The 26,732-nt window shown below is 43.8% G+C and overlaps 2 protein-coding genes across 18 annotated transcripts in view; one reads left to right on the top strand and one right to left on the bottom strand.

The window, feature by feature from the left end:
* DPF3 (double PHD fingers 3) overlaps positions 1-9,231 on the bottom strand; it is a 314,102-nt gene extending 304,871 nt beyond the window's left edge. For 6 of the 11 annotated variants that reach the window (XR_014811148.1, XR_014811140.1, XR_014811143.1 and 3 more), the window contains exon 1: positions 9,138-9,231. The gene's annotated coding sequence lies outside the window, so the exon portion shown is untranslated. Of the gene's footprint in view, positions 1-8,988 lie in introns of all 11 variants that reach the window. The other 5 variants (XR_014811144.1, XR_014811142.1, XR_014811149.1 and 2 more) reach the window with 1 other exon arrangement.
* A 253-nt stretch (positions 9,232-9,484) lies between these two features.
* Positions 9,485-26,732, top strand: part of DCAF4 (DDB1 and CUL4 associated factor 4) — a 30,474-nt gene continuing 13,226 nt past the window's right edge. For 4 of the 7 annotated variants that reach the window (XR_014811115.1, XM_084969756.1, XM_084969757.1 and 1 more), the window contains exons 1-6: positions 9,485-9,582; positions 20,731-20,827; positions 23,255-23,355; positions 23,802-23,959; positions 24,695-24,777; positions 25,914-26,016. Coding sequence is in view for 3 of the 7 variants with exons in the window: in XM_001928868.5 (XP_001928903.1) it covers positions 20,739-20,827; positions 23,255-23,355; positions 23,802-23,959; positions 24,695-24,777; positions 25,914-26,016 (534 nt within the window). In the remaining 4 variants the exon portion in view is untranslated. Of the gene's footprint in view, positions 9,583-9,820; positions 10,056-20,730; positions 20,828-23,254; positions 23,356-23,801; positions 23,960-24,694; positions 24,778-25,913; positions 26,017-26,732 lie in introns of those variants that run through there. The other 3 variants (XM_084969758.1, XM_005666341.4, XM_084969755.1) reach the window with 2 other exon arrangements.

A 26,732-nucleotide genomic window follows, 5' to 3' on the forward strand; every position in this document is an offset into this window, starting at 1 on the left:
ACCCAGAGATCATTCCTTAATAGGGAACTGCTCAAACTGTTACCCTCTTAGGATGTGTCCTTTCAATTGCACTACCATATTACCCTAGCTTATTCAACATTACAGAAACTTAAAAAATGACTCTAAATCATAGACCTTAACTCCTTTATCTCACCCATTTTTATTCCTCTTCGAATTTATGTCCTGACTTCACAGTCTAAGAATGATTGCTCTGGCTGCTTGCACTGCACGATCTGCTGGGGGCGGAAAGCCCCAGCTGTGCTTTCTCTGCCTTTGACACCTCCCCTGGCAATAATCAGAACTCTATCAGGGCTTCCCTAATGGCTCCAGCAGCAATAGGCAACGCTGCAGCTCATTACTAGTGGCACTATCACCATGGGGCTAGTGGGAACAAACATTTATTTGGTTCCAGAAAATGAGCCAACCCCACCATTAGACACTGTCCACAAAGGTGCAGTGAGAAGAGCCATTTATAGAAAGAGAAGCTGATTTTGCTGAAGCCTCCACTGTAAAATGAGGTGGTTAAAGCTTCATTTTTAAACCCACCATGGCTGCCACTTAGCCTCGTTTAAAGGAGCTGCCTCTTCCAAGGAGACGGAGAGAAACCATACCCATGCCTCAGAATGGGAAGACATGCCTAGGGAACCACCCTCTTCAATTCTCCTGTCCCTTCCCTGCTTTCTCAAGAGGGTACCACTAAGCTGATAGGATGTCACTGTACGGAAGAAGGTTATAATGCAACTTTGGGAGTTCTGTTTCACTGAGTTCTCAAGTGTGCGCTGTGGGTCAGGCATTGATCTAAGAGCTTTGCATAAATCCATGTGTTTTTAATCCTCACATGGAGACGGATATCCTTAGTATCCTCATTTTTCATCTGGGGAAAGAGGCTCAGAGAGGTCAAATAACATGACCAGGGTTACACAGCTAAACTGTGAAGGAACAGGAATATGAACACAGGCCAAATGGCACCACAGCACACAGCCTTAAACTCTAGACCATATTTCAGATGATGGTTAACAATAGTAAACACTATTTAAAGTGTCTTCCTTACTACATAACAAACACCTTCAAATATGCTGTCTCATTTATCCACAGTTTAATATTTCTCTAATCTGGAAAAGTGGGGTCACAGTATCTCATATTATCCCTTTAATGCATGACAGAGGACTAAGTAGACAAATCTAGGACAAAACAAGGAAGAACTTAATTTAGTGAGAGTGTGTGTTGATATTCACCTGGGAGATGGTGAGCAGACACAATTTGTGGTTGAAGAGATTCCTTATAACCTTCTTTGTTTACTTATGGTCTACATATATGATTCCAGAAAACACAACAGATCCCTCTCCTGGGATCAGGAACAGCATTCCCACAAGATTTTTTAAAAGCCTCTGCAGCCTTAAGTACACATGGATTCCTTGATGAATTCGGCTCTGCTTCAAGTCCTTCTTTAGTTTCCTAAGTCTAAACTGAAGCCTTCCTCATGTCCCCTAAGGGCAAGCCTGCTATCAGTGTTAAACAGAAATTCAAATGCAAGAAGAAACCAGGGAGGCAGTAAGATCTGCAACAATTACATGCCTCAATTTTTTTTTCCCTGCTCTTATTCTGCAGGATTTTTTTTTTTTCCTTCTCTTAATCTATAGCTTCTTACTTCCATAAAGCTGTTGACACTGATAAAGCCAGGCATGGGAAACAATGCACATCCTTTTTTTTTTTGTTTTGTCTTTTTGCCATTTCTTGGGCTGCTCCCGAGGCACCTGGAGTTCCCAGGCCAGGGGTCGAATCGGAGTCACAGCCGCTGGCCTACGCCAGAGCCACAGCAACTCATGCAGCTCACGGCAACGCAGAATCCCCAACCCACTGAGCAAGGCCAGGAATCAAACCCGCAACCCCATCGTTTCCAGTCAGATTCGTTCACCACTGTGCCACGAAGGGAACTCCAATGCACAGTCCAATCTTGCTGAGGAAATGAATGAAGCTCATGGAAGCTACAAGAAGGTACTCTTCCTGCCAGCCCCATCTCACTCTCCAATCTAGACGAAGATCCTCAGGCTTGTAACTCTTTAGCAGAGTAGGGGAAGTTTTTTAAATTATTTGAAGAATCCTCCAAATGGAATCACAATGCTTGGCATTAAGTAGACAAGGCAGTAAAATAAAAACAATTTTTTTTAAAAAGTAAGCTCCTGCAATGGCCTGTGCATCTAAGAAAGGGCTCCATTGACTCCTAATGGCTGAGAACCCTCCCTGGAGGGGCAGGGAGTGGAAAAAATGCACAACTGAAGGCAAATCCTGATGCAGTCTATATCATAAAGAGGCCAAAAATGGCATTTCTTGGCTAATCTGGATGCCTGGGGAGTAGTCATAACAGCGTGCAAACCACACCCTTGAAAGCACAACTTAAGCTTCTTAGCTTTCAAGTCAGGGGCAAGGCAAGAAGGGAATCCGTTCTGCACACAATTCCAGAAACACCAACCTGGTTAATATTTTCCTTTTTTAACTGATCGAATGGAGTTTTTGAAGATTATATTATATAAGAATATGTATTTACCTGAAAAAAAAAATCATTCACAGTAATTGTTTAAACAAAAAGTCTTTCCTCAAAGAGCCCTTTCCTAAAATAGACTCCAACTCAAGGTTCAAGCGACTTTAATGAGGTACTATTAATAAAGGTATAAACAGGATAAAAGGAGACAACACCATTGGGGCCCCCATAAGCTAGCAACAGCAGGATGCCATTACCACTAGGGGCCTTGAAGGGACAAGAGGAGGAAAGGGAATTTTTGGAGGCTGAAGAGAGCTGGAGCCAGAGGAGGGGCCCCTATCAGAAAAGGCAAGGGGCTCTCTCTCCTCCCACTCACCCACCTCCTACTGGCTGAACTCAATCAGAAAGCAGGCTGCAGAGAAGCCAACATGCATTCTGTAGATATGCGCAAAGCAGGGCAAAGAAGGATGGGGATGGGTGCATACACAGAATCCACATCACCAACCCACAGCGGCAGCCCAGTCCCTTATTATCACATTATCCAGTTTTATTCCTTTATTGCATTTATCATTACCTCATGCTTTATTTTTCTTTCCTTTTTTTTTTTTTTTTTGGCCTTTTAGGACTGCACCCTCAGCGTATGGAGATTCCCAGGCTAGGGGTCTAATCAGAGCTGCAGCTGCCAGCCTACACCACAGTCACAGCAACGTGAGATCCGAGCCACATCAGCAACCTACACCACAGCTCATGGCAACGCCAGATCCTTAACCCACTGAGCGAGGCCAGGGATTGAACCCGCAGCCTCATGGTTCCTAGTCGGATTCATTTCTGCTGCGCCATGACGGGAACTCCTATTTTTCTTTCTTTGTTCCCCTTCTCTCACCATTTGAAAGTAAGCTCCTTGAACGTAATGATTTTCTCTCTCCAAAACTCTCTTCTCATATGGAATGTTGCAGCCCTGGAGGAGTGAGGAAAGTATCCTCTTTGTGGGGGATGAAGTGTATGGCCCAGCACAGGTTCTCAGAACCTGTGGGGATTAGGAGGGCATCTGCACTGGGGAGGGGGTGGTGGCAGGGACTCTTATAAATGTGGCCACATACAGAGAGATTGTTCAAATGAGTCAATAAAATAAAAATAATGGGAATCTCACTGTTGGGGAAAGGAGATACAAATACAGAAAAGGAAAAAACTTAAATGAGCCCTGTGGTGACAGACTGGAATTGGAGGTATTGGGGTGAAATCATGGTTTTCAGGATCAACCGATGGATCAGTCAATCAATAAGTAAATATAGATGTAAATGTGTACGTGTGTTTGTGTTGTGTGGGGGAGCTTGTGGGTATGTATTCCCAACTGTCACCCTGAGTGGGCCTTGGAACAGGGATATCCTAATAGCAATGAGTACACTTAGCACTCAGATCTTGGCTTCTAAATGCCAACTTCCGCTAAATGGGACTGAGACTCCTAGAGAAATAATTCATTCCAGGCCTGGGCAGAAAAAGCACAAGAAGAGCTTGCAACATCTTTTGCCAGAAAAGAATGATGACGCCATGTCAAAAGGACACAGAAGGTGGTATGAAGAACTTCTACTAGCAAAACTGGGACTAATTGAGCATCAAAATAAATAAGGATGGATTTAACCACTGAATAACACAGAAAACTATTAAGTCCATAAATAAAATGAATGTCTGATAAAGAGTGGAATATTTACACAGACTCACAAATACTAACCAAATTACAAAAAGTATTGTACTATTCTTTTTTTTTTTTTGCTTTTTTAGGATCATACATACGGCACATGAAAATTCCCAGGCTAGGGGTCAAATTGGAGCTACAGCTGCCGGCTTACACCACAGCCACAGCAATGCCAGATCCTTAAGCCACTGAGCAAAATCAGGGATTGAACCCCAATCCTCATGGATCCTAGTTGGGGATCGTCAACTGCTGAGCCACAAAGGGAACTCAAAGTACTGTACTATTCTTATATAAGATGTCATCACTGGGAAACTTCTATGAAAGGTACATGGACCTCTCTGCTCTATTTCTGCATCTTTCTGTGAATGTATATTATTTTAAATTCAAAATTTTTTATTTTTTAATAAAAAAAAGCGTAACAATACATTGGAGAAGGCTGGCTGGCATTACTTTAATCAAGAAGTGAAAATTAAAATTATATCATCCATAATAGGACAAATCAAAATCATATGCCACCTGACAGGATGCAATGAGAATGTCATGTCACTTTTCTGATTTTCTTGTTGAAGGTACAGTCTGAATCTAATGATGGAAAACATCAGACAAACCCAAACTGAGGGATATTCTACAAATTAACTGGCCTGTAATATTCAAAAGTGTCAAGGTCATGTAAATTAAAGAAAGACTGAGGACAAAACATTGTGAATCAACTATACATTAATAAAAAATTTTTTTTAATTTTGTTAAAGACTGAGGAACTATTCTAGACTGAAGGAAACATAAGTCTAGATTCTAAACTGATCTTTTGCCATAAAGCAAAGTATTGGGACAATGGGTGATATGTGAGTGGGGCTAAGGATTAGGTAGTAGTGGTATAAAAATGTTATTTCCTAAAAAATGTTAACTTCCCGGAGTTCCTGCTGTGTCGCAGTGGAAAGGAATCCTACTAGGAACCATGAGGTTGCAGGTTTGATCCCTGGCCGCACTCAGTGGATTAAGGATCCAGCGTTGCTGTGAGCTGTGGTGTAGGTCACAGACGCAGCTCGGATCTGGCATTGCTGTGGCTGAGGCTCTGGCATAGGCCAGCAGCTACAGCTCGGATTCAACCCCTAGCCTGGGAACCTCCATATGCCACGGGTGCAGCCCTAAAAAGACAAAAGACAAAAAAAAAAGTTAACTTCCTGATTTGGATGGTTATATTGTGGATCCATAGAATGCCCTTGTCTGTAGAAAATACAACTAGAAGAATTTCGGTGTGAAAGCTCTCTGTACCACAAGTGAAGTTTTCTATTAATTTGTGATTGTTTCAAAAAGAATTATTAAAAAAAAAATACATCATCAACACCTAGAATAGGCATAGCATTCCAAGGGCTCGATAAATATTTGTTGAAAAAATTAATGCACCATATAAACAACTACAACAAATATATGCTTAGAAGTAAAGACATCCAAATATTAACACTGGTTTTTTGGAACTATGGATTTATCATACATAACTTGGCTAAATTCTTTATTGTGCTTAACTGTTTCTTAATTTTCTAAAATATCAAGTATGTTTTATTAATTGTTAAATTGATGGGGCTGATAACTAGCTAATAACATTTCAGAAGAACCACAAGGCTTCTTAGTTTTGTGGGGTCCAACATTTGACATTATTAGTTATTTGCACCAGACCCTTGGAAACACTTCGGTCTACCCACATACATAGAGTACCAGTACTACAGCTTAGTTACTACTAGGATGTTATTTCCTGGTGTCTAGAATATTCTTGCCCATTCCTCCCTCCTTCCCAGCATCATGTCCTGAATAGTAGAATCAGTCATCAGCAGTTCGGTGAACATGTAATCATACAAAAAGGTTTGGAGGATTTTGTGGGATATTTGATTCACATTAGGGAAAGGACCAGAGAATTATGGATCCCGATTTCCAGTGACAAAGACATTCACATCCCTTGGATACTACTGAATAAATATTGACAAATTCTGATGAAAAGAATCCTTTCTCTGGGCTCTGGGTGGACTGTTATCACATAATGAACATGTTGATTATGTTTTTCCTGTATTGATTATATTTTGGATTAGTGTCTCCATGACAGGCATCCTAGTTCCTTTAGCAACATATTTGCATGTCTCCTCTTAAAATGAATACCTTCTATAGTGGGTTGCAGTAAGTAATATGTAGATTTGGTTAAATTAACATTTAAATTTTATATTTTAATAGGTAATATATGCACTTAGTCAAAGTTTTAAAGGTACAATGGGGTAAAAGGCTCTCTCCCATCCCTGCCACCTAACCACTCAAGTTCCCTCCATAGAGGTAACCGATATTATCATTCCTGGGAAATAGACATACACACATTGTCACCCTATACAATACTTTATACAATGTCTTTCACCCTGCCTTTTTCACCAAGAATCTATCTTGGAGGAAATTTTATATCAGTATCCAAAGAGCCCCCTCATTTTTTTTTAGTGCACAGTCTTCCACTGAATGAATGTACCATCACTTTTTTAATTAGTCTCCAACTAACAGATACACTTCCAAACTCTGACTATTATACAATGTTCCATGTACCTAAGTCACTTTGCACACAACCAAGTATATTTTTAGGATGAGTTCTTAGTAGTATAACTGCTAATGGGAAAAAAAATCACTATATTAAAAAAAGTATAACTGCTGGATCAAAGGTATGTGCATTTTTAATTTTGATAAATATTGATATATCACCAAATTGTCTCCCTTAGAGCTTGTATGAGAGCCTCACTGGGTAGTGGCAAAGTTCTGGATTTTGCCTATCTGATTATGAAAAAGGATTATGTCAGAGGAGTTTTAAATTACATTTTCCTTACACTGAGTGAAGCTGAGCATCATTTCATTTGACTTCCTTTTCTGTATTATTGGTATAGCCACTGCTCCTTTTTCTATTGGGTTTACTTGAAGGAGCACTTTACATTTTGGGAAAATGAGCCTTTTCTGTGGTACAAGTTGTAGATATTTTCTGCCAAATTCGAGTACATCTTTTGACTTTCACTATGAGCTGCCACTCAGAAGCTTGAGCAAGTTAAACTCTCTAACTCAATTCATCAGCAAACTGGTAATATTAATTGTACCTGACTCACAAGAGTGTTGTAATTAAAAGAATGAATATATGGAAAGGGCTTAGAAAATATGCGGGACATGTCAAGGATTATAAAAGTATTGGGTGTTTTTTTAATGTAGTCAAATTTAATGCTGGCTCATTTTAGATGCCATTTCAAACGAAAATTTGTCTTGGTTTCAAATTCTGGAGATGAAATTTTAAAAAGGAATTATTTTTACTTTTGATAATAATATTCACTATTTACACACCAAACCATCCACATAAAAAAGGGTGGAATGCAGACCGAGCAGTGAGGTCCTTTACTGTCACTGCATTAACTCCTCACAACAACCCTTCAATGGGTATTATTATCCTCATTTTACCTAAGAGGAAACTGAGGTGCAAAGAGGCCAAAAATACTTGCCCTAGGCCCAGCTTCCTTTGTGCATTGATTTGCAAATATTCTTAAATCTTTTTTCTTGGTGTGCCTCCTACGGGCCCCAAGGCATATCCTGTGCCTACACCCCAGTTCCCCCAGTGAATATTCAAGAAAGTGTGCAGGTAGGCGGTTTGCCACTCATTCATTCAGCACCACCAAGCCAACTCCTTCTGACTTCCTCTAGCTCTTCAGCAAGGAATCCCAACTGACTCCTCCCACAGAGTTCCTCAGGTCTCCCAGATGGTCCCCAGCTCTGAAAAAAGTCTGGCCCCTCTTTTCCATTCCAGCTGCCACCACTCTGGTTCAGCCCTATCTTTCACAGGGACTGAGGCTGCAATATGCTTCTAAGAAGGCTCAGCTGACTTCCCCAATCTTTCCAGAGTCTTCTCCAGAGCTGCCCAGGTGATTGCCACAAAGCAAAGCTCTAGTCTTATCACTCCCCAACTCTCAAACCTTCAGAGGCTCCCCTCTGCGAGCTCCTTACCCTTGACATTTGACCCAACTTTTCTGCCTGTTTTGCTTCCAAGACTCCCCTCCGGTGCAGTCAAAACGAACGCCTCACTATTCCTTCAACAAGCGTCCAGTCAGCTTGTTTAGCTTAGAATTTCTCTGCTTTCTCTTCCAGGCAGCTCAAGCTTCATGAAACTGTCCTTTATTCTGGCTGTCCTGGCTTCTCATCATCTCTTCCCATTCCACACCCTTTTTTATATAAAATTCTTGAGAGGCGACATTCTACCTTCCTTGTTATTGAATGAAATGCTTTCACACATGGGTACAACTGATAAACCCCACAACCTATTTTCTGATGGATCCCGCCACTCACAGGGGCCTGGGTTAACAGGGCACAAGGTGTGCCAGGCCGGCTCCTGGCGACAACCAAGCCTGGCCCATTTGAACGCAGCTTTCCTCACAAAACTGTCACTTCCCGTCAAATGCCCACCACAGGCTTCCATTTTCCTTTCGGATCTGACCGCTGTCAGCGATTCCGAGAACGAGCACACGCAGAGACCCTTCTGGAAATATTCGTCGTATGAACAAACTGCGCTAGAGAGAATATCACAACGTTTGATCGACTTTCCTTGTTTCAACAGAAGAAATCAAGGCCCAGAAAGGGAAAAGACTCGCCCTAGGTCACAGCAAGAAGGAAACAGAACTAGACCCAGAACCAAGATCTCCTGACTGAAATTCAGGGCACGCTCCTCTGCACCTTGAAGCCACGCAGATCAAGGGTCAGCAGCCTCAGCGACCAGAGGTCATGAACACACACGTCAACACCTGTTCCTTTTTCTCTCACTCACCTCAGAGCCTCCTTCGCCCTCTCCAAAATCCTTCCTCCTCCCTAAGTCTCAGGTTTATAGACAGTGGTCCAGAGCGGCAAGAGGACTTTCCTGAGCTGGATCAACCGGCTTGGACAGAGAAAATACCCGGTGCTGGGCGAGGTACCCACCGCTTCGGAAGAGGCAGCCTCAGAGCGCCCTAGGTTTGAACTCAAGGCTCCCGCGCCCGCGGGTCGGACCCGGCCCCAAAGCACGCCCGGCCCCGCCCCAAACGCGCGAGGTCCCGCCCCAAACGTGCATGGCCCCGCCCCAAAAGCGCCGAGCCCAGTCACGCCTGCCGCCGATTCTCAGCTTCCCAGCCAGGTCTGGGGCGGAGCCGAGGCCTCAATCCCCGCCCCCTCCCTGAGATCCATCCTATTGCCATAGACAGTCAGAAGACGTGTCCAATGAGAAGGAAGGGGCGGCCGCCAAGGCCCTATCCGCTGCGACAACATGAAAACCGACGCAACTAACTGGCGGACGCTACGCCTCGGTCTTTCCGGGTCCTTGCACGCTTAGTCCCCACTTCTGCTGATCCTGGGCCCGAGGGAGAGCCGGAAGGGACCCTCTGATCAAGTAAGTCTGAGCTGACTGGAGTGATCGTTGGCGTTGGTCCGGGGCCAGCTGCTGCTCCCGCGACAGAATTCGGGAGGGATAGGGCGTGGGGGGAAGGCCCGAGAAAGGGGCGGGGAGGAGCAGAGCACGTGGAACGCCGGCCTGACCGTGGCGTGGGTGGGGGGCTGGGCCGGCGAGCTCCCGCCGGGTGGGATTGGTGCGCGCGTGGAGCTCGCTTGCCTTGTGGGAGGGGAACTCTGAGTGTCGCCGCTGGAGTCTGACGTGAAGGAGCGTTTTTCTAAATCCTGAAGTCAACGTGCCACCCAACAACCTGTCAGTGGCTGGGCTGCGGGCGCTTGTTGGCGGTTTACCTGAAAGTTCAGGTTGAGAACTTTTTCAGGCAGGTCAGTATAGCAGCGAACATGGGCGCCTGAGTGCTGGGCTCTGCTGACCGCTTTACAAGCACTAAGCTTTCTATACACCAGCTCTGTGAGGTGGGTGGAAGTACCTTAGACTAAAGAGCCCTAGAGAGGTTGTCACTTATCCGAGGTAACTCACGAACTAATGAGCGGTGGAGCCGCCGGATGAACCCAAGCTTCCCGATTTCACCTCCGCACCGAGCCGCGCTGGTGATCAAGTCTCCCCTTCCATTTTGGCGTTCGCGGTGTCTGGGAAGCCTCCAGTTGACCTCAGAAAACATGACACCCCCTTCCCCTGGACAGGCATGGGACCGTCCCTAGCCCTTTGTCCTGTGCATCAGACAGCAAGAAGGAAAAAAAATGGAGATGACAACTAATAGGAGGAATCAAAATTCCAAAGCCCCAAACTCTAGTTTTAAGTAGCTGGAAATTGTAGTTGAGGTGGTATGTGTGGGTGATGAAGCCCCGAGGCCAGACCAGCAGGGGTGGAATTCCTTTCCCATCAAATACTATGTCTTTCTGGGTCCGGTGCCTAGTCCTCCAATCCTCACTTGTAAGGTAGAGTTTAGAAGTATCAACTCAGGGTGGGCCTAGCAAGCCCCCTGTAAGGGGCCGTTTTATGTTGGGTTTTCCAAATCAGTGGCGTTGGCATTTTCCACGCTACAGTCCAGTAGTGTCTTAATTCATCTGCTGCTAGATATTTAGGATGTTTCTCACTTAGAAATATTACAGAACTGCTGTAGTAAAAATCGGTTTTGTTTTTGAGATATAATTCACATGTGCCAGGAGTTCCCATCGTGGCCCATCGTTAGCGAACCCGACTGGTATCCATGAGGATGCGGGTTTGATCCCTGGCCTCCATCAGTGGGTTGAGGATCCAGCATTGCCGTGAGCTGTAATGTAAGTCTTAGAGGCGGATTGGATCCTGCATTGCTGCGGCTGTGGTGTAGGCTGGCGGCGACAGCTCCAGTTCGACCCCTAGCCTGCGACCTCCATATGCTGTGGGCGCAGCCCCAAAAAGCCCCCCCCAAAAAAATCACCCCTTTACTGTGTGTGTTGGGGGGGCAGGGGGCATGTGTATTCCCAAGGTCATGCGGCCAGCACCACTGTCTTATTCCAGAGCATTTTCATCAACCCAAAAAAAAACCCTGTGGCCCCAGCAGGGACCCGTGTCTATAAGAGGTGATGTTGAGCTCCCACCTAGGGCCCCCGATCACGTTCTCCGTTCTAGAGAGATGGTGAGGCCCAGCTGCTCCGGTGGGGCAGTGGAACCTCGCCCTCTCTCTGAGTTTCAGACCAGCCCTGGTGGGAGCCTGGACAACCCCACCAGGTCCTGGGCACACCCGGCGGACCCAGAGTCGCCTACGCTCTGCAGGCTCGGGCCCCAGCGGCCCCCAGTGAGCAGAGGCAGGAGGGAAGCTGTCTGCCACCTTGCCTGGCGCAGAGCAACCCCCACCTCACGAGCCTTGAGGCACTGGGCCCACAACGGTGTCTTGGGGGAGGAGTAGGAAGCATCTCCTGGAAACTGTAGGCAGCTCAAAGGCGGAGCCTTTTGGAAAGCTGTGCCTAGTCTTTGGTGCAAAGCAAAGCCAACCTTCCAGTGAATGAGCTCCCCAGGAGGCCCTCACAGAGAACCCAGATTTGAAGCAGGGCCTGAAAAGCCGCTCACGAGTTTGCAGAACTTCAGGATTATCCACACGCCACCGTTGAGAGACTTGGCGCCAAAGTAACCGGTGAAAAATGAAGCAGGATGACTCAAAAGCGGAGGCAAGGATAGAGACTCTAAGCAGCTTCTGCCTGAGGTAGAGTCAGCACACTGATCGCTGGACCCATTTACAGAAAACTAACAGTGGATGCTATGCAAACAACTCTCATCTAGAAGAAACTATTGGCGATTTTGGAAAGCATAAAGCAAAGAATATAAAGACTATTTTCAGAATTTATCACTACTGAAATGCTGTTTTACAGCAAAAGCTTTAGCGGTATACACTGCTGCCTACCAAAATGTATAAAATATTGAGAGGATTCAAAGTTTTCGGAAGCTCTATGTATCCACCAGATGATTCATCTCATTTAGGTATTGTAAGAGCAAATTCAGAGTTCCCGTTCAGAGATTACCATCAGTACACGTCTTATTTCCATTTTCATCTTAATATGACTCATAATTCAGGATTGCTGAATTGTAAAACTTTATACTGGCTTGCTATGCTAAACATCAGAATGGAATGCTACTGAAAATGGGGGAAAAAATTAAAGGATGTTTATACTGACCCCAAATGAAGGTTTTAAAAAATACACACCTCCTACCTAGGGATATCTTTTTCTATAACTCCCACACCTTTTTTTTTTTTTTTTTTTTTTTTTTTTAAGATTTTGGGATTCAAAGTATTTCATATTAATGTACTGTGCCTGTTTGGGAGTCCTATATATAGTAAGCAGAGATCAAAATCCAGATCTACCAATTCCACTTAGTTATTTTAGACTATACAAAAGTATCCTATCTAGTCATTCTGATTAAATATAAATTCTATTTCATGAAGCTTTAACTAAAAAGACAAGTTTTCTTTTTTAAAAAAACGTTTATTGAAACATGAAATCTCATAATTTTATCTGTAAATTTACCTTTCAACAAGTGTATAATCAAATAGAACAAAGGAACTTGACACTATATCCATGCTTTACAGGTGTACAAACCATTAATTTTAAAGTCACGTTCAACTTGATTCTGGCTTTAAAACAAATAAAACTGCTGTCATGCTAAAGTATTATATGATGCTACAGCTTTTGGAAAGCTAGTAATTTGGTGGAATGTTGCCTGAAAAAACATTAACAAGAACACATGAAATACCATAAATCATTTAAAATTATATAAAATTTTTTTCTCTGCTACCACAGAGATAATAAAAGGATATAACAATTACTCTTATTCTTGAATACAAAACAATTGAATCAGAGTCTTCTTCAACTCATTTGAAATAACTAGAAAAAGCAATTATTCATAATAGAAAAATGGCTGCACCTGCAGCATGCAGAGGTTCTGGGTTCAGGGAGGGAACCTGTTCCATAGTAGTGACCTGAGCCACAGCAGTGCCAATGCCAGATCCTTAACCCTCTGAGTCACACAAACTCCCAAGAAGCTTTTTATAAAAAGGCTCTGGACCTGTATGCTCCCCATGCTCTATGCCTTCTTCCTTCAGCCCCTGGAAACCACTTCTGTCTTCATCTCTGGATTTGCCTGTTCTGGACATGCAATATATACATCAAATAAATAATACAATATGTGGCTACTTCATCTAATTACCATAGTATTTTCAGGGTTCATCCATAATGTACATATGCCTCAGTTTACATTCTGTTTATGGCTGAATAACATTCTCTTATATGGATGTACTGTGTTTTGTTCACTGATTCATCAGTTGATGGAATTTTGGGTTGTTTACACTTTGGAGCAGTTATGAATAATGCTACTGTGAGCATTACTGCCCAAATTTTTATATGGCCATATGTTTTCATTTCTGTTGGATTTTGCTAGGTCATGTGGTAACTGTACGTTGAGCCTTTTGAGGAACTGCCAGACTGTTTTCCAAAGTGACGGCAGCATTTTACATTCTCGCCAGCAGTGTATGAGGAGGGTTCCAGTTTCTCTGCATCCTCACCAATGTTTGTTTGTTTGTTTTTTGTTTTTTGTTTTTGTTTCCTGATAGGTATAAAGTGTTACGTCCTTGTGGCTTTGATTTGCATCTACCTAATGACCAATGATGTTGAGCATCTTTTCATGTTCTAAGTGGCCATCTGTATAACTTTGAAGAAATGTCTACAAATTTCTTCCTTATTTTTTGTGTTATTTTTATTTTCTTGTTGAATTGTTTGTATCATCCGGATTCTAGATTCTTATTAAATATACAATTTAAAAATATTTTCTCCCATTCTTTGGCCTTTTCACTTTCTTAGTAGTGTTTTTGCACAAAAGTTTTTACTTTTGATGAAGTCTAATTTATCTATTTTTTCCTGTACTTTGGGTGTCATATTTAAGAAGCCATTATTCCAAGTTTATGATGATTTACACCTTTGTTTTCTTCTAAAAAGTTTTATAATTTTAGAGCTTGGATCCTTTAGAGTTAATTTTTATATATGATGCGAAGTAGGTCTCCAAATTTATTCTTTTGCATGTGAATATTCAGGTGTCCCAGCAGTAGAAAAGACTATTCTTAAAAGAAACAATAATAAAAAAAAAAAGACAACCTATGGAATGGGAGAAAATAGTTGCAAACAGTGTAGCCAACAAGGGCTTAATCTCCAAAATATACAAAGCAGCAATTCAACAGCAAAAAAAAAAACGCAACTGAAAAATGGACAGAAGACCTGAATAAAGATTTCTCCAAAGAAGACATACAGATGGTCAACAGGCACATAAAAAAAAAAATGCCCAACAGCACTCATTATTAGAGAAATGCAAATCAGAACTACAGTGAGATATCACCTCACACCCATAAGAATGGCCATCATTAATAAGTCTACAAATAACAAATGCTGGAGAGAGTGTGGAGAAAAGGGAACTCTCCAACACTATTGGTGGGAATGTAAATTGGTACAACCACTATGGAAAACAATATGGAGGTTCCTCAGAAAACTAAATATAGAACTACCATATGATCCAGCAATCCCACTCCTGGGCTGTATCTGGACAAAACTTTCTTTTTACTATTCTCTGTCCTTTCCACTTCCATATTGGTTTCAGGATCAGCTCGTCCACTTCTCCAAAGACGGTGGTTGGAATTTTGATAGTGGTTGCATTAAATCAATTGGGAGACCATCTTAAGTCTTCCAATCCATGGCATGGATGTCTTTCCATTTTTTAGGTCTTCTTTAATTTTTTCAACAGTGTCTTACAGTTTCAGTGTACAAGTTATGCACTTGTTTATTCCTAACTACTTTATTCTTTTTGATGCTGTTGTAAATGGATTTGTATTAATTTCATCTTTAGATTGTTCATTGCTAGTGTATATAAATACAGTTGAGTTTTTATATATGAATCTTGTATTCTGCAACCTTGCTTCACTCATTTCTTAGCTCCAGTATTTCTGTGTGTCTTTAGGATTTTCTGTATATATAACATCATGTCATCTGCAAATAGAAATCATTTTGCTTCTTCCTTTCCTATTTGGATGTCTTTTCTTTCTTTTCTTGCCTAACTGCCTCTGGCTACAACTTCCAGTACAATGTTGAATGAAACGGTAAGAATAGATATCCTTTTCTTATTCCTGATCTTAGGAGAAAAGCTTTCAGTCTTTCACCATTAAGTATGATATTAGCTGTGGGTTTTTGTAGATGCTCTTCAGTGCCTAGTTTTTATTGTGAAAGGGTTTTGGATTTTGTCCACTGTTTTTTCTGCATCTATTGAGGTAATCATGTAGAAGTTTTTTACTTCATTTATTCTGTTAATATGGTGTATTGTACTGTTTTTTTGTATGTTGAACCAGCCTTATGGTTAAGGATTTGTGTGTCTGTGTTCATAAGTAGGTTGATTTATATGCAGTTTTCTTGTCTTGTGATACCTTTGTCTGGTTTTGGCAACAGAAATTCTAGTTTCATAAAGTGAGTTGGAAAGTTGTAGCAAATGTCTTACATATAATTTTTACAGTCTGTTGGATTATTTTTTTAGGATCAATTCCCAGAAGAAGTCATGTACATTTTTAATAAGTTACTTGAGAAGTATTGCTCAATCATTTTACAAAAAGTTAAATCATGTTTGTTTGTTTGAGATTAACATTGTCTTTTTTTAGAAGTGGTCTCTTTTTTTTTTTTTTTTTTTTTGGCTGCATCATGGCATGTGGACGTTCCCAAGCCAGGGGATTGAACCTGCAACACCGCAGTGACCCAAGTCATTGTAGTGACAGCACCAGATCCTTAACCCGCTGCACCACAGTAGGAACTCTAAATTAATGGTCTCTTAGAAATTATTCTTCTTTATTCCTTCAAATACTTGAAAGGTTCTCTGAATAGCAAAGCCAAACTCACCCTCCCACAACACATCTTACTCAATGTCTGTGCTTGGTAGGATGGCTCCAAAGGAGCTAGGATGTCGCATTTCACCCAGCAAATTATTATTGAGTGCTTTCTATCTAGAACAGGGTTTCTTAACCTCAGCACTATTTGGGGCTGGATAATTTGTTGTAAGATGCTGTCCTGTATTGTAGGATGGTTTCCAGCATCCCTGGTTTCAACCCACTGAATGCTTTAGCACCCCACCCCTCTGATCACCCCCAAGTTGTGACAAACAAAAATGTCCCCTGGTGGGTAGAATTGCCCTTGTTTGGTTGAGAAACACCAATCTACAAACTGATTGTGCTGATTTTGTGTTACTGTCCAATAAAATTTCTCTTAATTTTCAATTTTAATCCTCACTATATATTTGGCTTTGGAGCCACATTTGTCTCAGTCTTTCTCCATGTGCTGATGACTTTCAAATTTATATCTTTAGCCTCATTTACCCCTCTGAACTCCCAGATCCTAATTTGCAAACATCTTGAGATTGGTTTGTTCAAAATCAGACTTACCCTCTTCATTCCCCAAACTGCTCTTCCTCCTTTATTCTTGGTCTCCCAGGTCAGGACACAGTTATTTACTTACCAGTTCTCAGCTGCTCTCCCTCCACCTCTCCCATGAAATTCACCTCCTAATCTTCCTAAATTCAGGGTTCTCTCTCCCAGGTATCACTTCCATGTTGATGCATTCATCTCACCTGAGTTGCTGCAGCAGTCCTTAACTTCCAACTAACTCCCTTCACCACTGCCTTTAAGGTACTCTCTCTAAAATGCAAGTCTAGTCGTGTTACTCACCGAGCACCAGGAGACTTCGGGCTGCGACCCTACCTGCCTTTCCAGCCTAGTCTCCCAACCCCTTGTGCTTTGGCACTGGCCACACCAAACTCCTTAAGGCCCCTCATCCCCCCACCTTGCCTGGCAGGCTGAGTCTATTTAAACTCTCCCTCCTGGTCCTTCCACTCAGAGTAGTCACTCCCTTCTCTCCCACTGCACCTGGGGAGACCTGAGTCTTCACCCTCAAGATGTACTGCATGAATTGGTTCAGGCATGCATCTCCCCTACTTAACAGCAAGTGCCTTGAGCATGGAAACCACAGTTTATTTATCTCTGCCTGCTCCCCAGTGCCTAGCCTGACGTTGTGTGAGCAATTTGTAAATGTATGTTGAACATCAAATGAACATACCCAGAGCAGAAGGAAGCTCTGGGTATTTAACCTGGGATTTAATGTAGCTGCAGTATTGGTTGATTGGTTGGTTTTAGCTTGGTGAGAGCCACCTAGGTCATGAGTGCTAGGAATAGAAAAAAGAACAAGGCAGGATCTTTGCCTTAAAGAATTCATATCACATCTAATACAGGTTAGGAGTACAAAGTTCAGTACAGAGTGATGGGTGCACATGAAATCCATACGGTAGATTTTGAGAATGAACTACGTTTGCATTTGGAGAGGACACACTCCCTGAAATTGGCTTCTTCGAAGTACAAAAAGTTCCCATTGTGGCACGGCAGAAACCAATCTGACTAGTACCCATGAGGATGGATGCAGGTTCCATCCCTGGGCTTGCTCAGTGGGTCAAGGGTCCAGTGTTGTCATGAGCTGTGGTGTAGGCTGGCAGCTGCAGCTTCGGTTTGACCCTTAGCCTGGGAACTTCCTTCCATATGCTTCAGGTGTGGCCCTAAAAAAAGAAAAAAATTTTTCAGAAAGATACCATTTCATCCTACTCTTAATTTTTTCTGTTTGGTCAGCTTCTATTTATGGTGACTTTAAAAAAAAATGACTTTGGCTTGATCTTGGTTATTAAATCAATTGATGTTATTAGCTTCCCTTATTCTGTTGCAGTGCCTGAACCTGTGCTTGTGTGAGTTGATCACTTAGAAATATTGTCTTGTGGCCAGAATCAATGCTCCCTCGCCATTTATTTTGTTATTTACTGTGTCCTTCTGATTGTGCAATCCCCCGCTGAAGACAGTGGTGCAGTCGGGCCAGTGGCCCTGCCTCCTGATGGGTGATCTGAAGCCTTTCACTCAACATTACTTGTGTTTTTTACTGTTCATGCATCATCTCATAACTAAGGCAAACTAAAATCATGTAAATTTTTATCTTTTTATGGAGTTGATAACAATAATCATCTTATGTCAATACGGCTTATTTCTCCTACCAGCTTTCTTAACACTGGCCATACCTGTTTCCCTTCCTATGCACAGTGCCGTTGGCTTATAACTTAACTAGTTAATAAATAGAGCTATTCTTTGAGGCATAAAATAATTGAGCCAAACAGAATCCTGTGCATGTAGTGTTCAGGAGCCGTTAATGTGGTTGCTGGGGAAAATGAATAAAATTGTATTTTTGGACAGAGGTGAGGCAGTGGTAGAATTTCAGAGAATGGAAATATGGATTGGTGAAAGAGCAGATGCAGACTAGGACCTAAGGAGAGATTGTGAACTCCCTTTGGAATATGTTGCATCTGCTAGGTCTGTGGAAGTAGACAGGAGGTGGCCTTCTAATAAGAACTTGATGCTCTGGAGGATTGCTAGTTTAGAGATGAAGCTGTGTTGGCAGATGAAATGTATGAAGTGAAGAGAATCTAGGGCAGAACAGTGGGAAACACACACAGGCTGGGTAACCCAGAAGAAACCAGAAAAGGATGAACTTGACAAGAGGAATGGAAATTCCCGTGTGGTCCAGTAGGCTAAGGATCCAGTATTGCTACAGCTGTCATGTGGGTTCAATCCCTGGTCCAGGAACTTCCATGTGCTGTGGGTGCAGCCAAAAAAAAAAAAAATGAGGACAAGTAAGAGGAGAACAAGAGAAAGATATCCCAGAAATCTAGGGAACAGTGAAGCTTCATGTGTTGTAGGAACAAGGGCTAAAAAGAAGCCATTGACTTTGGCAAGTAGGTCGATCATTAGTTAATACCTCAGCAAGAGCATTTTAGCAGAACAATGAAGATGGAGGAGGCCTGACTGCAGTGGGTTTGAAGAGTGATTGGAAAATCAAAGGGGTGATTCAGAATATGACTGACTATACCTTTTAGACTAGAGGTGGAACACATGCAAATTAAAAGCCTGAATGTGTTTATAAGCTGAGATGAGGAGGTAGAAGATTGATTAAACATATATGGGTACAGATGTCTGCAGAGTTTCGAGAAGAAAATGAGATCAATAGCCAGGAGGGTTGGGCTTGCCTGAAAAAAGTACAGGGACACGAGTTTCTCCAAGACGGAAAGGATGAGAAGGATTAGTAAAGGATTTGTGGAGTGGATGGGAAAGAAGTTGGGGTATTGGTGCTGGTAACATCTCTCTTCTTGGTGAGGTAGGGAGCTCTGCTGTCTACTAACAGTGACCGGAAGGAAGTGTAAATGGATTTTAGGAGAATGATAAGACCCTGGATTGTCAGGAGTGACTTAAACTAGGAATAAATAAAATTAGGTCAATGTATAATGTCCCAGCGGAGGATGAAAGTGAGACATTTATGATGACTCCAAGTCAACATGGTTATGTCACTGGCTTTAGTAGTGCTTACATTCTGGCACAGGACTAGAGAGTGGCTGGTTAAACTAATCCAGATTGTGGAGTGACCCAGGGTGGGAGGCAGACTGACTCTGAAGCACACAAATCAAGGATTTTGTTATGGAATTCATGAAAAGTTGGGTCAAGTGCTATACTCGCTCTCTTCCTTTGTATCAAATTAGCCCCCAACTCATAATCACAGGTTGACATAGAATTTATTGGATAAATACTGAATTCTAGAAATGTAGATCCAGACTTCTAGTGTTCTTTTTTATACTAACAGGAGAAGTTGGGAAATAAAGGCAAATGATTTTTTTTTTAATCTATTCTGGGATTGCATTCTGCTCTAGAGATTTTTTTCTAACTTTGTTAAGGCATTTGAATATATTTTTAGTGTGTTCAATAAGATGTCACAGTGTCTCCAGTGGGTGGGAAAGTGTGAAACGCAAAGCAACTGGTCCATGTACTGTAATTCGGTCTTAAATTTCTTAATGGGATTCCCAATGTTAAAACTTCTGATGATTTGATGATTAAGTGATAGATTCAGGCTATGCAAGACAAGACCTGAAAAAAAACACTCGAAATAATCATGGCAACATCAGTATTATTAAAACCTCATTCCTTATTTCAAAAAATGCATGTGCACGTCCTTCCCTTTAACAGGTGATGTGCTTCAGGAAGCTAAAGCAATCTCTAAAGCACATTGAGAAGTCACACATAATGGCCCTGTTTAATTTGTTCACAGTTTTCGATTTGATACTGAAACGAAGTAGGAGGACGTGTTCACTGTTAACGATTCTCTTTGAACAGGGATGTGTTTGGATTGAAAGAAAAATTATGCCCTGTGTTAATGTGGTAAGGAAAAGAAGACTAGCCTAGGAGGGTTCTCATGCCAGGCTCAAACTTTTGTCGTAAAGTAGTTGTGAGACTCTGCCAACACACAGTGACCCAGGGCATGGAGGTTGGCAGGTCGTTGGGCCAGTGTCAGCTGTGAGGTAAAAGGACAGCTGCCAGAGAAGTGGCTCCAGATGTGCTGGGTTCTATCAGTGGCAGTCTCTTCACAGGTGAGGCTTGGTGGTGGCTTTGATGATAACCCAGGTCGGGCCATCCTTTTTTTTAGTTCTGAGCAGGAAGGAACTCTTATCAGCAGGCAAAAAGTGTGCACACAAGCATGTATTTTCTTTTTTTTCCTCTTTTAGGAACTGAAATGCATAAAAGCAGCTGGCATAGCAGAAGACGTGGGAGAAGAAGCCAGCAACAGAACACTTGGTTCAGACAACCTGGTTCTCACGAGAGGCAAGTGCTGCCCAGTGCCCTCCTGGCATTGAAAGCACACGTGTGTGTACGCAGCTCCCTCAGGGTCTTGGCAGAATGCAGGTGTGAGGTGGGGCTGGCTAGAGTCCGCATTCCTCACAGGCTCCCGAGGGGGTGTCCCTGCTGCAGGCCAGCCTGCCGGCCACACTTCACGTACCAAGGAGATGGCCACACTGTCTTCCTTTTCAGGGGGACCATGACTTCTGGCCAGAGCCTTAGCCACAGGCTTAGAATTAGAAGTAAACATCTGATGCAACCAGAAAGCTGTTTCTCCTTTTTTTTTTTTTTTTTTTGTCTTTTTTTTTTTTGCCATCTCTTGGGCCGCTCCCGCGGCATATGGTGGTTCCCAGGCTAGGGGTCTAATCGGAGCTGTAGCCACCGGCCTACACCAGAGTCACAGCTACTCGGGATCCAAGCCGAGTCTGCAGCCTACACCACAGTTCACAGCAACGCCGAATCTTCAACCCACTGAGCAAGGCCAGGGATCGAACCCGCAACCTCATGGTTCCTAGTCGGATTCGTTGACCACTGCACCACGACGGGAACTCCGTGTTTCTCCATTTTTTAGATGTCTTTTACTTGTTGTTTTTTTTTTTTCAGTCTATGAAAATACCTTTCTGGAAATCTAATTTCATTAATTCAGCCAAAATCCTAAGTAAAGATATATAATATGTAGTATGATATAGTATTCAATAAACACAAAAAGATGTAAAGAATAATACAGTGAACATCCTATATCTACCACCAGCTTAAAAAATACAACTTACTGTATACTTAGGTGAGGTCCCCATAATTAAATAATTTCCACACTCTGCTTATTTTTCTCCATGAATGAAATACCATCAGCCTATTCTCAGAACATGATACACCCCACCCCTGAAAAGGACACCTCTTCACAGTTCAGGGCCGTGGGTGTGACTTCTGGCCATAGAAGGTCTTTGCACAGCCCCTTCCTCACCAAAGGAGACTTGGGTGCCAGTTTCAAAACTCTTCCCCACTCCAGACCTCCTTTTAAAATGGACAGATTTCTAGTTTTAAGGTCAGAAGATGTCAAATGTCAGGATGCTTATCTAAAACAGATTAACCCAAACAGTTTTTTTTAAAAAAAGCATCAAAATGTTGTGGAAGGAACAAGGGAATCAGGAGGTCTGGGTTTGATACTCTGTTTTCTTTCCTGTGTGAAATTGGGCAAGGTACTCAGTCACCCCTAGTCACTCATCTTATGAGGTTCGAAAAAAGGTATGTAAAGCCTCATCAGGCTGCCTGGCTCTGAGCAGGCCTTCTGTACATGGTGGGCCTCATTAGGTGCAGAATAAAATATTGCTCTGAGCCAGAGTCCCAAACTTGACCTGTATTGTGAAAAGATCCAGACAGGACCCGGTGTTTGTATGTTTTATATGGAGAACCATGGATACTTTTTGGGCCCCAGGCCTTCACACAAGTGCGCAACGTGTAGCAAAACGTGATCTGTGCAGAAAGAGAGTCTTGGCTCAGCTTGGCAGGGTCATGTGGAAACACGCTGGACAGCCATCTTCTGGGTTCCACGTGGAAAGAATGGGGCAGCGGCCCTTGGCCTAGAAACGTAGGCATTTGTCAAGACACTTAAACCTTCCTCCTCATTCTGCTGATCACAGCTGAGCTGCCTCAGGAAGCTCTGGGCTATAAAAAGGGAGAATAATTTTCTCTGAGTTGCATGGTTAGTGTTTATATACAAAAGAGAAAGTTCTTTACTTCCTTTAGCCTAGTTTTGCAGTTTGTATTCTTTTTGGTGTTGAAGAGGACAGGGGAAGTTCTTGGTTTGAAAGTGGATTTTATCCAAGATTCTAAAATCGGGCCTTTTTGTCCTATCGTATCTTTCAGCGTGTAATTGCCACAGAAGCTGCTTGTAGCTTTGCAAAATGAGTGTTTAAACCATGGCTCTATCCCACTATTACTGAGCAAGTCACCTCTGTGCTCTGAACCCCAGTTTCTCCATCTGTAGGGTTGGGTAGGCAAGTAAAATTTAAGCTCTACTTCTGAATCCAATAAAGAATGAAATTCGCCTGGCCTTATAACTGCTCTTGAGCTGACAAATGAGCCCAGCTGGTAAAATTCTTATTGGCCAAGATTTCTGTTCTCATTTTCATCTGGAAAATTCCAAAAGACCTCCCCAAATGCTCAAATGAGGAGATATGAAAGGGGAACTACTGTGACATGCATCCTCTTAAGGTTGAGAAACCAAAACCTTGCCCTAACTTGGGTCTGTCTGCAGTAGGTAAACTGCTACCAAGGAAAAGAGGGGTCAGTGCTCCCCAAATAATCCAGTGTGAGAGGTTCAGGGGTGAAGGCTATGGAACTGCAAGACCCAGAGGCAAAGAAAGACTGAGACTCAGGCCCTTGGCAAAAGTTACCCTGGCTGTGTGTCAACAGGAACAACGCAGGGGCACAGCAGAGCCCACAGGGGTCCAGCCGCAGTGATGACGAGGCCCCCTCCACCTCATCCAGCTCAGCTGGCAGTTCTTCTGTGCCAGGTAAGGCAGCCCGCTGGACTGGGCTCCCCCAGCCCTGCCCATGGAGACTGCCCATGGAGAAAGATGAAACCTCCTCGTCGTCCTGCCTCGTCCCCTGGTCTGTCCCTTCCAGCTGCCCTCCTCCTCGGCCCTGTGTGTCTTCACTTGTGTGGATACACTCCATGTGTGTCATCAGTCCATTCCTGGCTTGAAGGAAATTTCTGGAAGCAAATTGAAACACTAAAGGGAGGAGCCGGGTGTGTCAGGAATGGTGATCGAGGCAAAAGCTGCTCCCCCCGGGACTGAACTAGGCCCAGGATGGTGACTGGCAGTGCCAGCCCACCTCCTGCCTCTGAGGAAGGAGCGGCGGTGGCGGCTAGGAGGGGTGGTGGACAGGCCCCTGGGCTCCTCACTGGGTGGCTCAGCACATGGTTTGTAAGTTGGATTTTTTTTTTTTTTGACTAAAGATCTGCCAGGTTATTACTTTGATCCTGAGAAGAACCGCTACTTCCGCTTGCTCCCGGGACATAATAACTGCAACCCCCTCACTAAGGAGAGCATCCGGCAGAAGGAAATGGAGAGCAAAAGGCTGCAGCTGCTAGAGGAAGAGGACAGGCAGGGAAAGGTGGGCGCCACACCCCCCGGGGCTGCCCGTCCCCTCCACTCCTGCCAGCGTCCACCCATGGCCACCAGGAGGTGCCAATTAAACACCCCTGTAACACTCAGCTTAGCGCATTTTGGGGAGGGTGGTGTCTTGAAGTTCCCCAAAGGAACCTGGTAAGAGAATAAGAAAAGGCAAGAAATCTCCTCCCACCACCACCACCCTTTTCTTTTTTGCCGGATTTCATCAGTAGTTCTGACGTCTTGTCCTTCCTCAGGCGACTCAGTAGCAGCCTGATAAAGCTTCTGTAACCATATATTTTAAATAGGAAAGCAGGGTGTGTGGTTTGAATATGAGGATCCTTTCTGCAGATTAGATGCCAGGACATTTTGCAGATATGAGGGCAGTGGAATGGAAAATCCACAGTCACCATCGATTGAATGCGAAGCGCGATGCAGACCTGAGTGTCCAGTGCCATTCCTGCCCTCAGCAACTCGGCGGCCTCATCTCCTCGGGAAGAAATCGATGGGAGGCCTAGACAGCGGTGCCGAGCAGACTTCCCAGCTCACACCTACTCTCTTGTGATGGGCTTGTCCTCTTTCCAAGGAGAGGAGACTCACAGAGGAGACCATCAGATTTTTATGCATATAGTTCCTACAGTCTTAGTACATGTTTCTTCATTGTATCCTGTGGAATTATAAACATACCCCATTATCTGATAACATAAAACTTGACTGAATTTTACTCTTTTTAATTTAGAAAATAGCCAGGTTGGGATTTAATGCATCTTCCTTGCTACAAAAAAGCAGGCTGGGTTTTCTCAACGTCACCAGTTATTGCCGGTAAGACAATGCCTCATTGTTATGTTTTCTTCATGAATGTTTTTTTTTCCTATTTCTGTGGTCCAAGAACCCAGTCAGGCTAGAGCACATAGCTACTCTGTGAGGAGTCTTCACAGTGGAGGAGCTTCCACTCACAGCCTGCCTTCTGCTGCCAAAGTCAGCCCTGGGCGAATCCTTCCTCTGGACCAGGCGGGGAGGCTCTTGCAGGAGGCCAGGAAGAGGGAATCCAGGCAGAGAAATTCGGTAGAAATTTCTCAAGATGTTTCCTCTTAGTTACTTATAAATCATCTTTAGTTTAGTAAAATGTCCTTTAACTTCATCCCATCAGGCTTCTGCCTCCTTTTCCCTTTCTAATGAGTTGTCACCAAAAATGGAACATGAAATGGTTGTGTACTAAACTTTAAAGACTTGTGATGTCTGGTACAGTTGAACTAAAACCCTGGGAGATGGCTGGGTACTTCCCCAGGTCCCAGAAGAGGCAGACTCAGAGTGGAATGATTTGCTCAAGGCAGAGCTAGAAAGGGTGGGCTCTGTCTCCCTCCCAGGCCTGAGCGCCTCACCCCTGCGTCCTGCTGCCTCCTGTGTGCCTGGGCCCGTGAAGAAACAGCTCGAATTAGGGTGGCTTACCAAGGCGCCCCCTTCAGGGAGAAGATCAGACCTGCAGGCCGTATCAGCCGGGGCAGGAGGGATGCGACTCTCCTCTATTTCCCTCCCTCTGAGAGGGCAGAGTCAGAAGTCTAGTTAGATCTGTTCTCCACCCTGAAACATACTGGGTCCTCGGTGGAGGAAAAGGGGCAGTGGGATGGGTGGCTGTCTCATTTCTCAGGCTTGTTCTCTTTGTCTCAACAGTTGCACTTGTTGATCCAAAACAAATCCCTCTAGTTCTAGTTCTGACTTTCTTTGAGTGAAAGATCAATTGAGCCACCCATTTCTTTGCCTTAGTTTCCCTAAGAGTTCTAAAATTGCGATTCTTTGGGGCCTTGCCCAGCTCCATTGCTGACATTTCATGTGGAGAGGAGAGGGCCGACCAGAGAAGACGGTCTTCGGGTGTGGGGCAGAGCAGAACCCCTGCATCTTCTCCACAGATGTCTGGGCACGGCATCCCTACCCCCCGCCCTCCTCTTTCTCATCTGCAGTTTAGCCCATGAGTTGCGAGTAAGCTGCATGCAGAGGAAGAAGGTCCAGATTCAGAGCTCAGATCCCTCCGCTTTGGCGAGTGACCGATTTAACCTGATACTGGTGAGTGGGGGGAGCTCTCTGGCTGCCAGGGGTATGGTTGCTGTCTCATGGATGATTCGTGGCTTAGCATTGGTTTTCATCTAGCTTGGCTGCATAGAGCCATAAAATAGGTTTTATGGTTTTAACAAACACCTACCGGCTACCCATTGGCAGACGCCAGGCTGTTCTGTGACCATCGTCAGCTCATCATTTGACTTTAGAGCTGGGGCCCACCACACGTTGACTGAGAACCATCACAGAGTGACTTTCCCTTGGGTATGTTGTGTACACAATTGATAAGGTCCACAGTGAACCGGGGGCTTCTCATCCTTTCTATACTGGGCAGGATTTGGTGGCCACCCCTGAAGCTTCACTGTCCTTCAGTAGCAACAGCGTGTTAGTCTCTTGCTTTCTGTGCCTGGCCTCGTTAGCAGGGCCTACAGGCCGTATCCCTCAGCCTGCACATCCAACACGCCTCCACCTCATTGTTCACGGGGAGCTGAAAGTCTTCTTCTCTGCTGCTGGTTAGACCCAGGCTGGAAGCCAGGGCTAACTCTTTAGGCCCAACACTCACAGAAATGTTGGCAGAGGACCAGAGGTCCACTGCGGACAGAAGACGGCAGACCTCTCGGCTAGATTAGGAACTCAAGGCCCTTCTGGAGGCTGAGGGGCAGCCAGGGAGAGTGAGAGAAGGACACAAGATAGAGAGCCTCGGCCTGGTGGTCTGCTGCCAGGAC

The sequence above is a fragment of the Sus scrofa genome, chromosome 7 (assembly GCF_054392235.1).
Source record: "Sus scrofa isolate SSC_HxYL_T2T_F1_AM1 chromosome 7, Sscrofa_HxYL_maternal_Yorkshire_Landrace_v2.0, whole genome shotgun sequence".
Classification (NCBI taxonomy): domain Eukaryota; kingdom Metazoa; phylum Chordata; class Mammalia; order Artiodactyla; family Suidae; genus Sus; species Sus scrofa.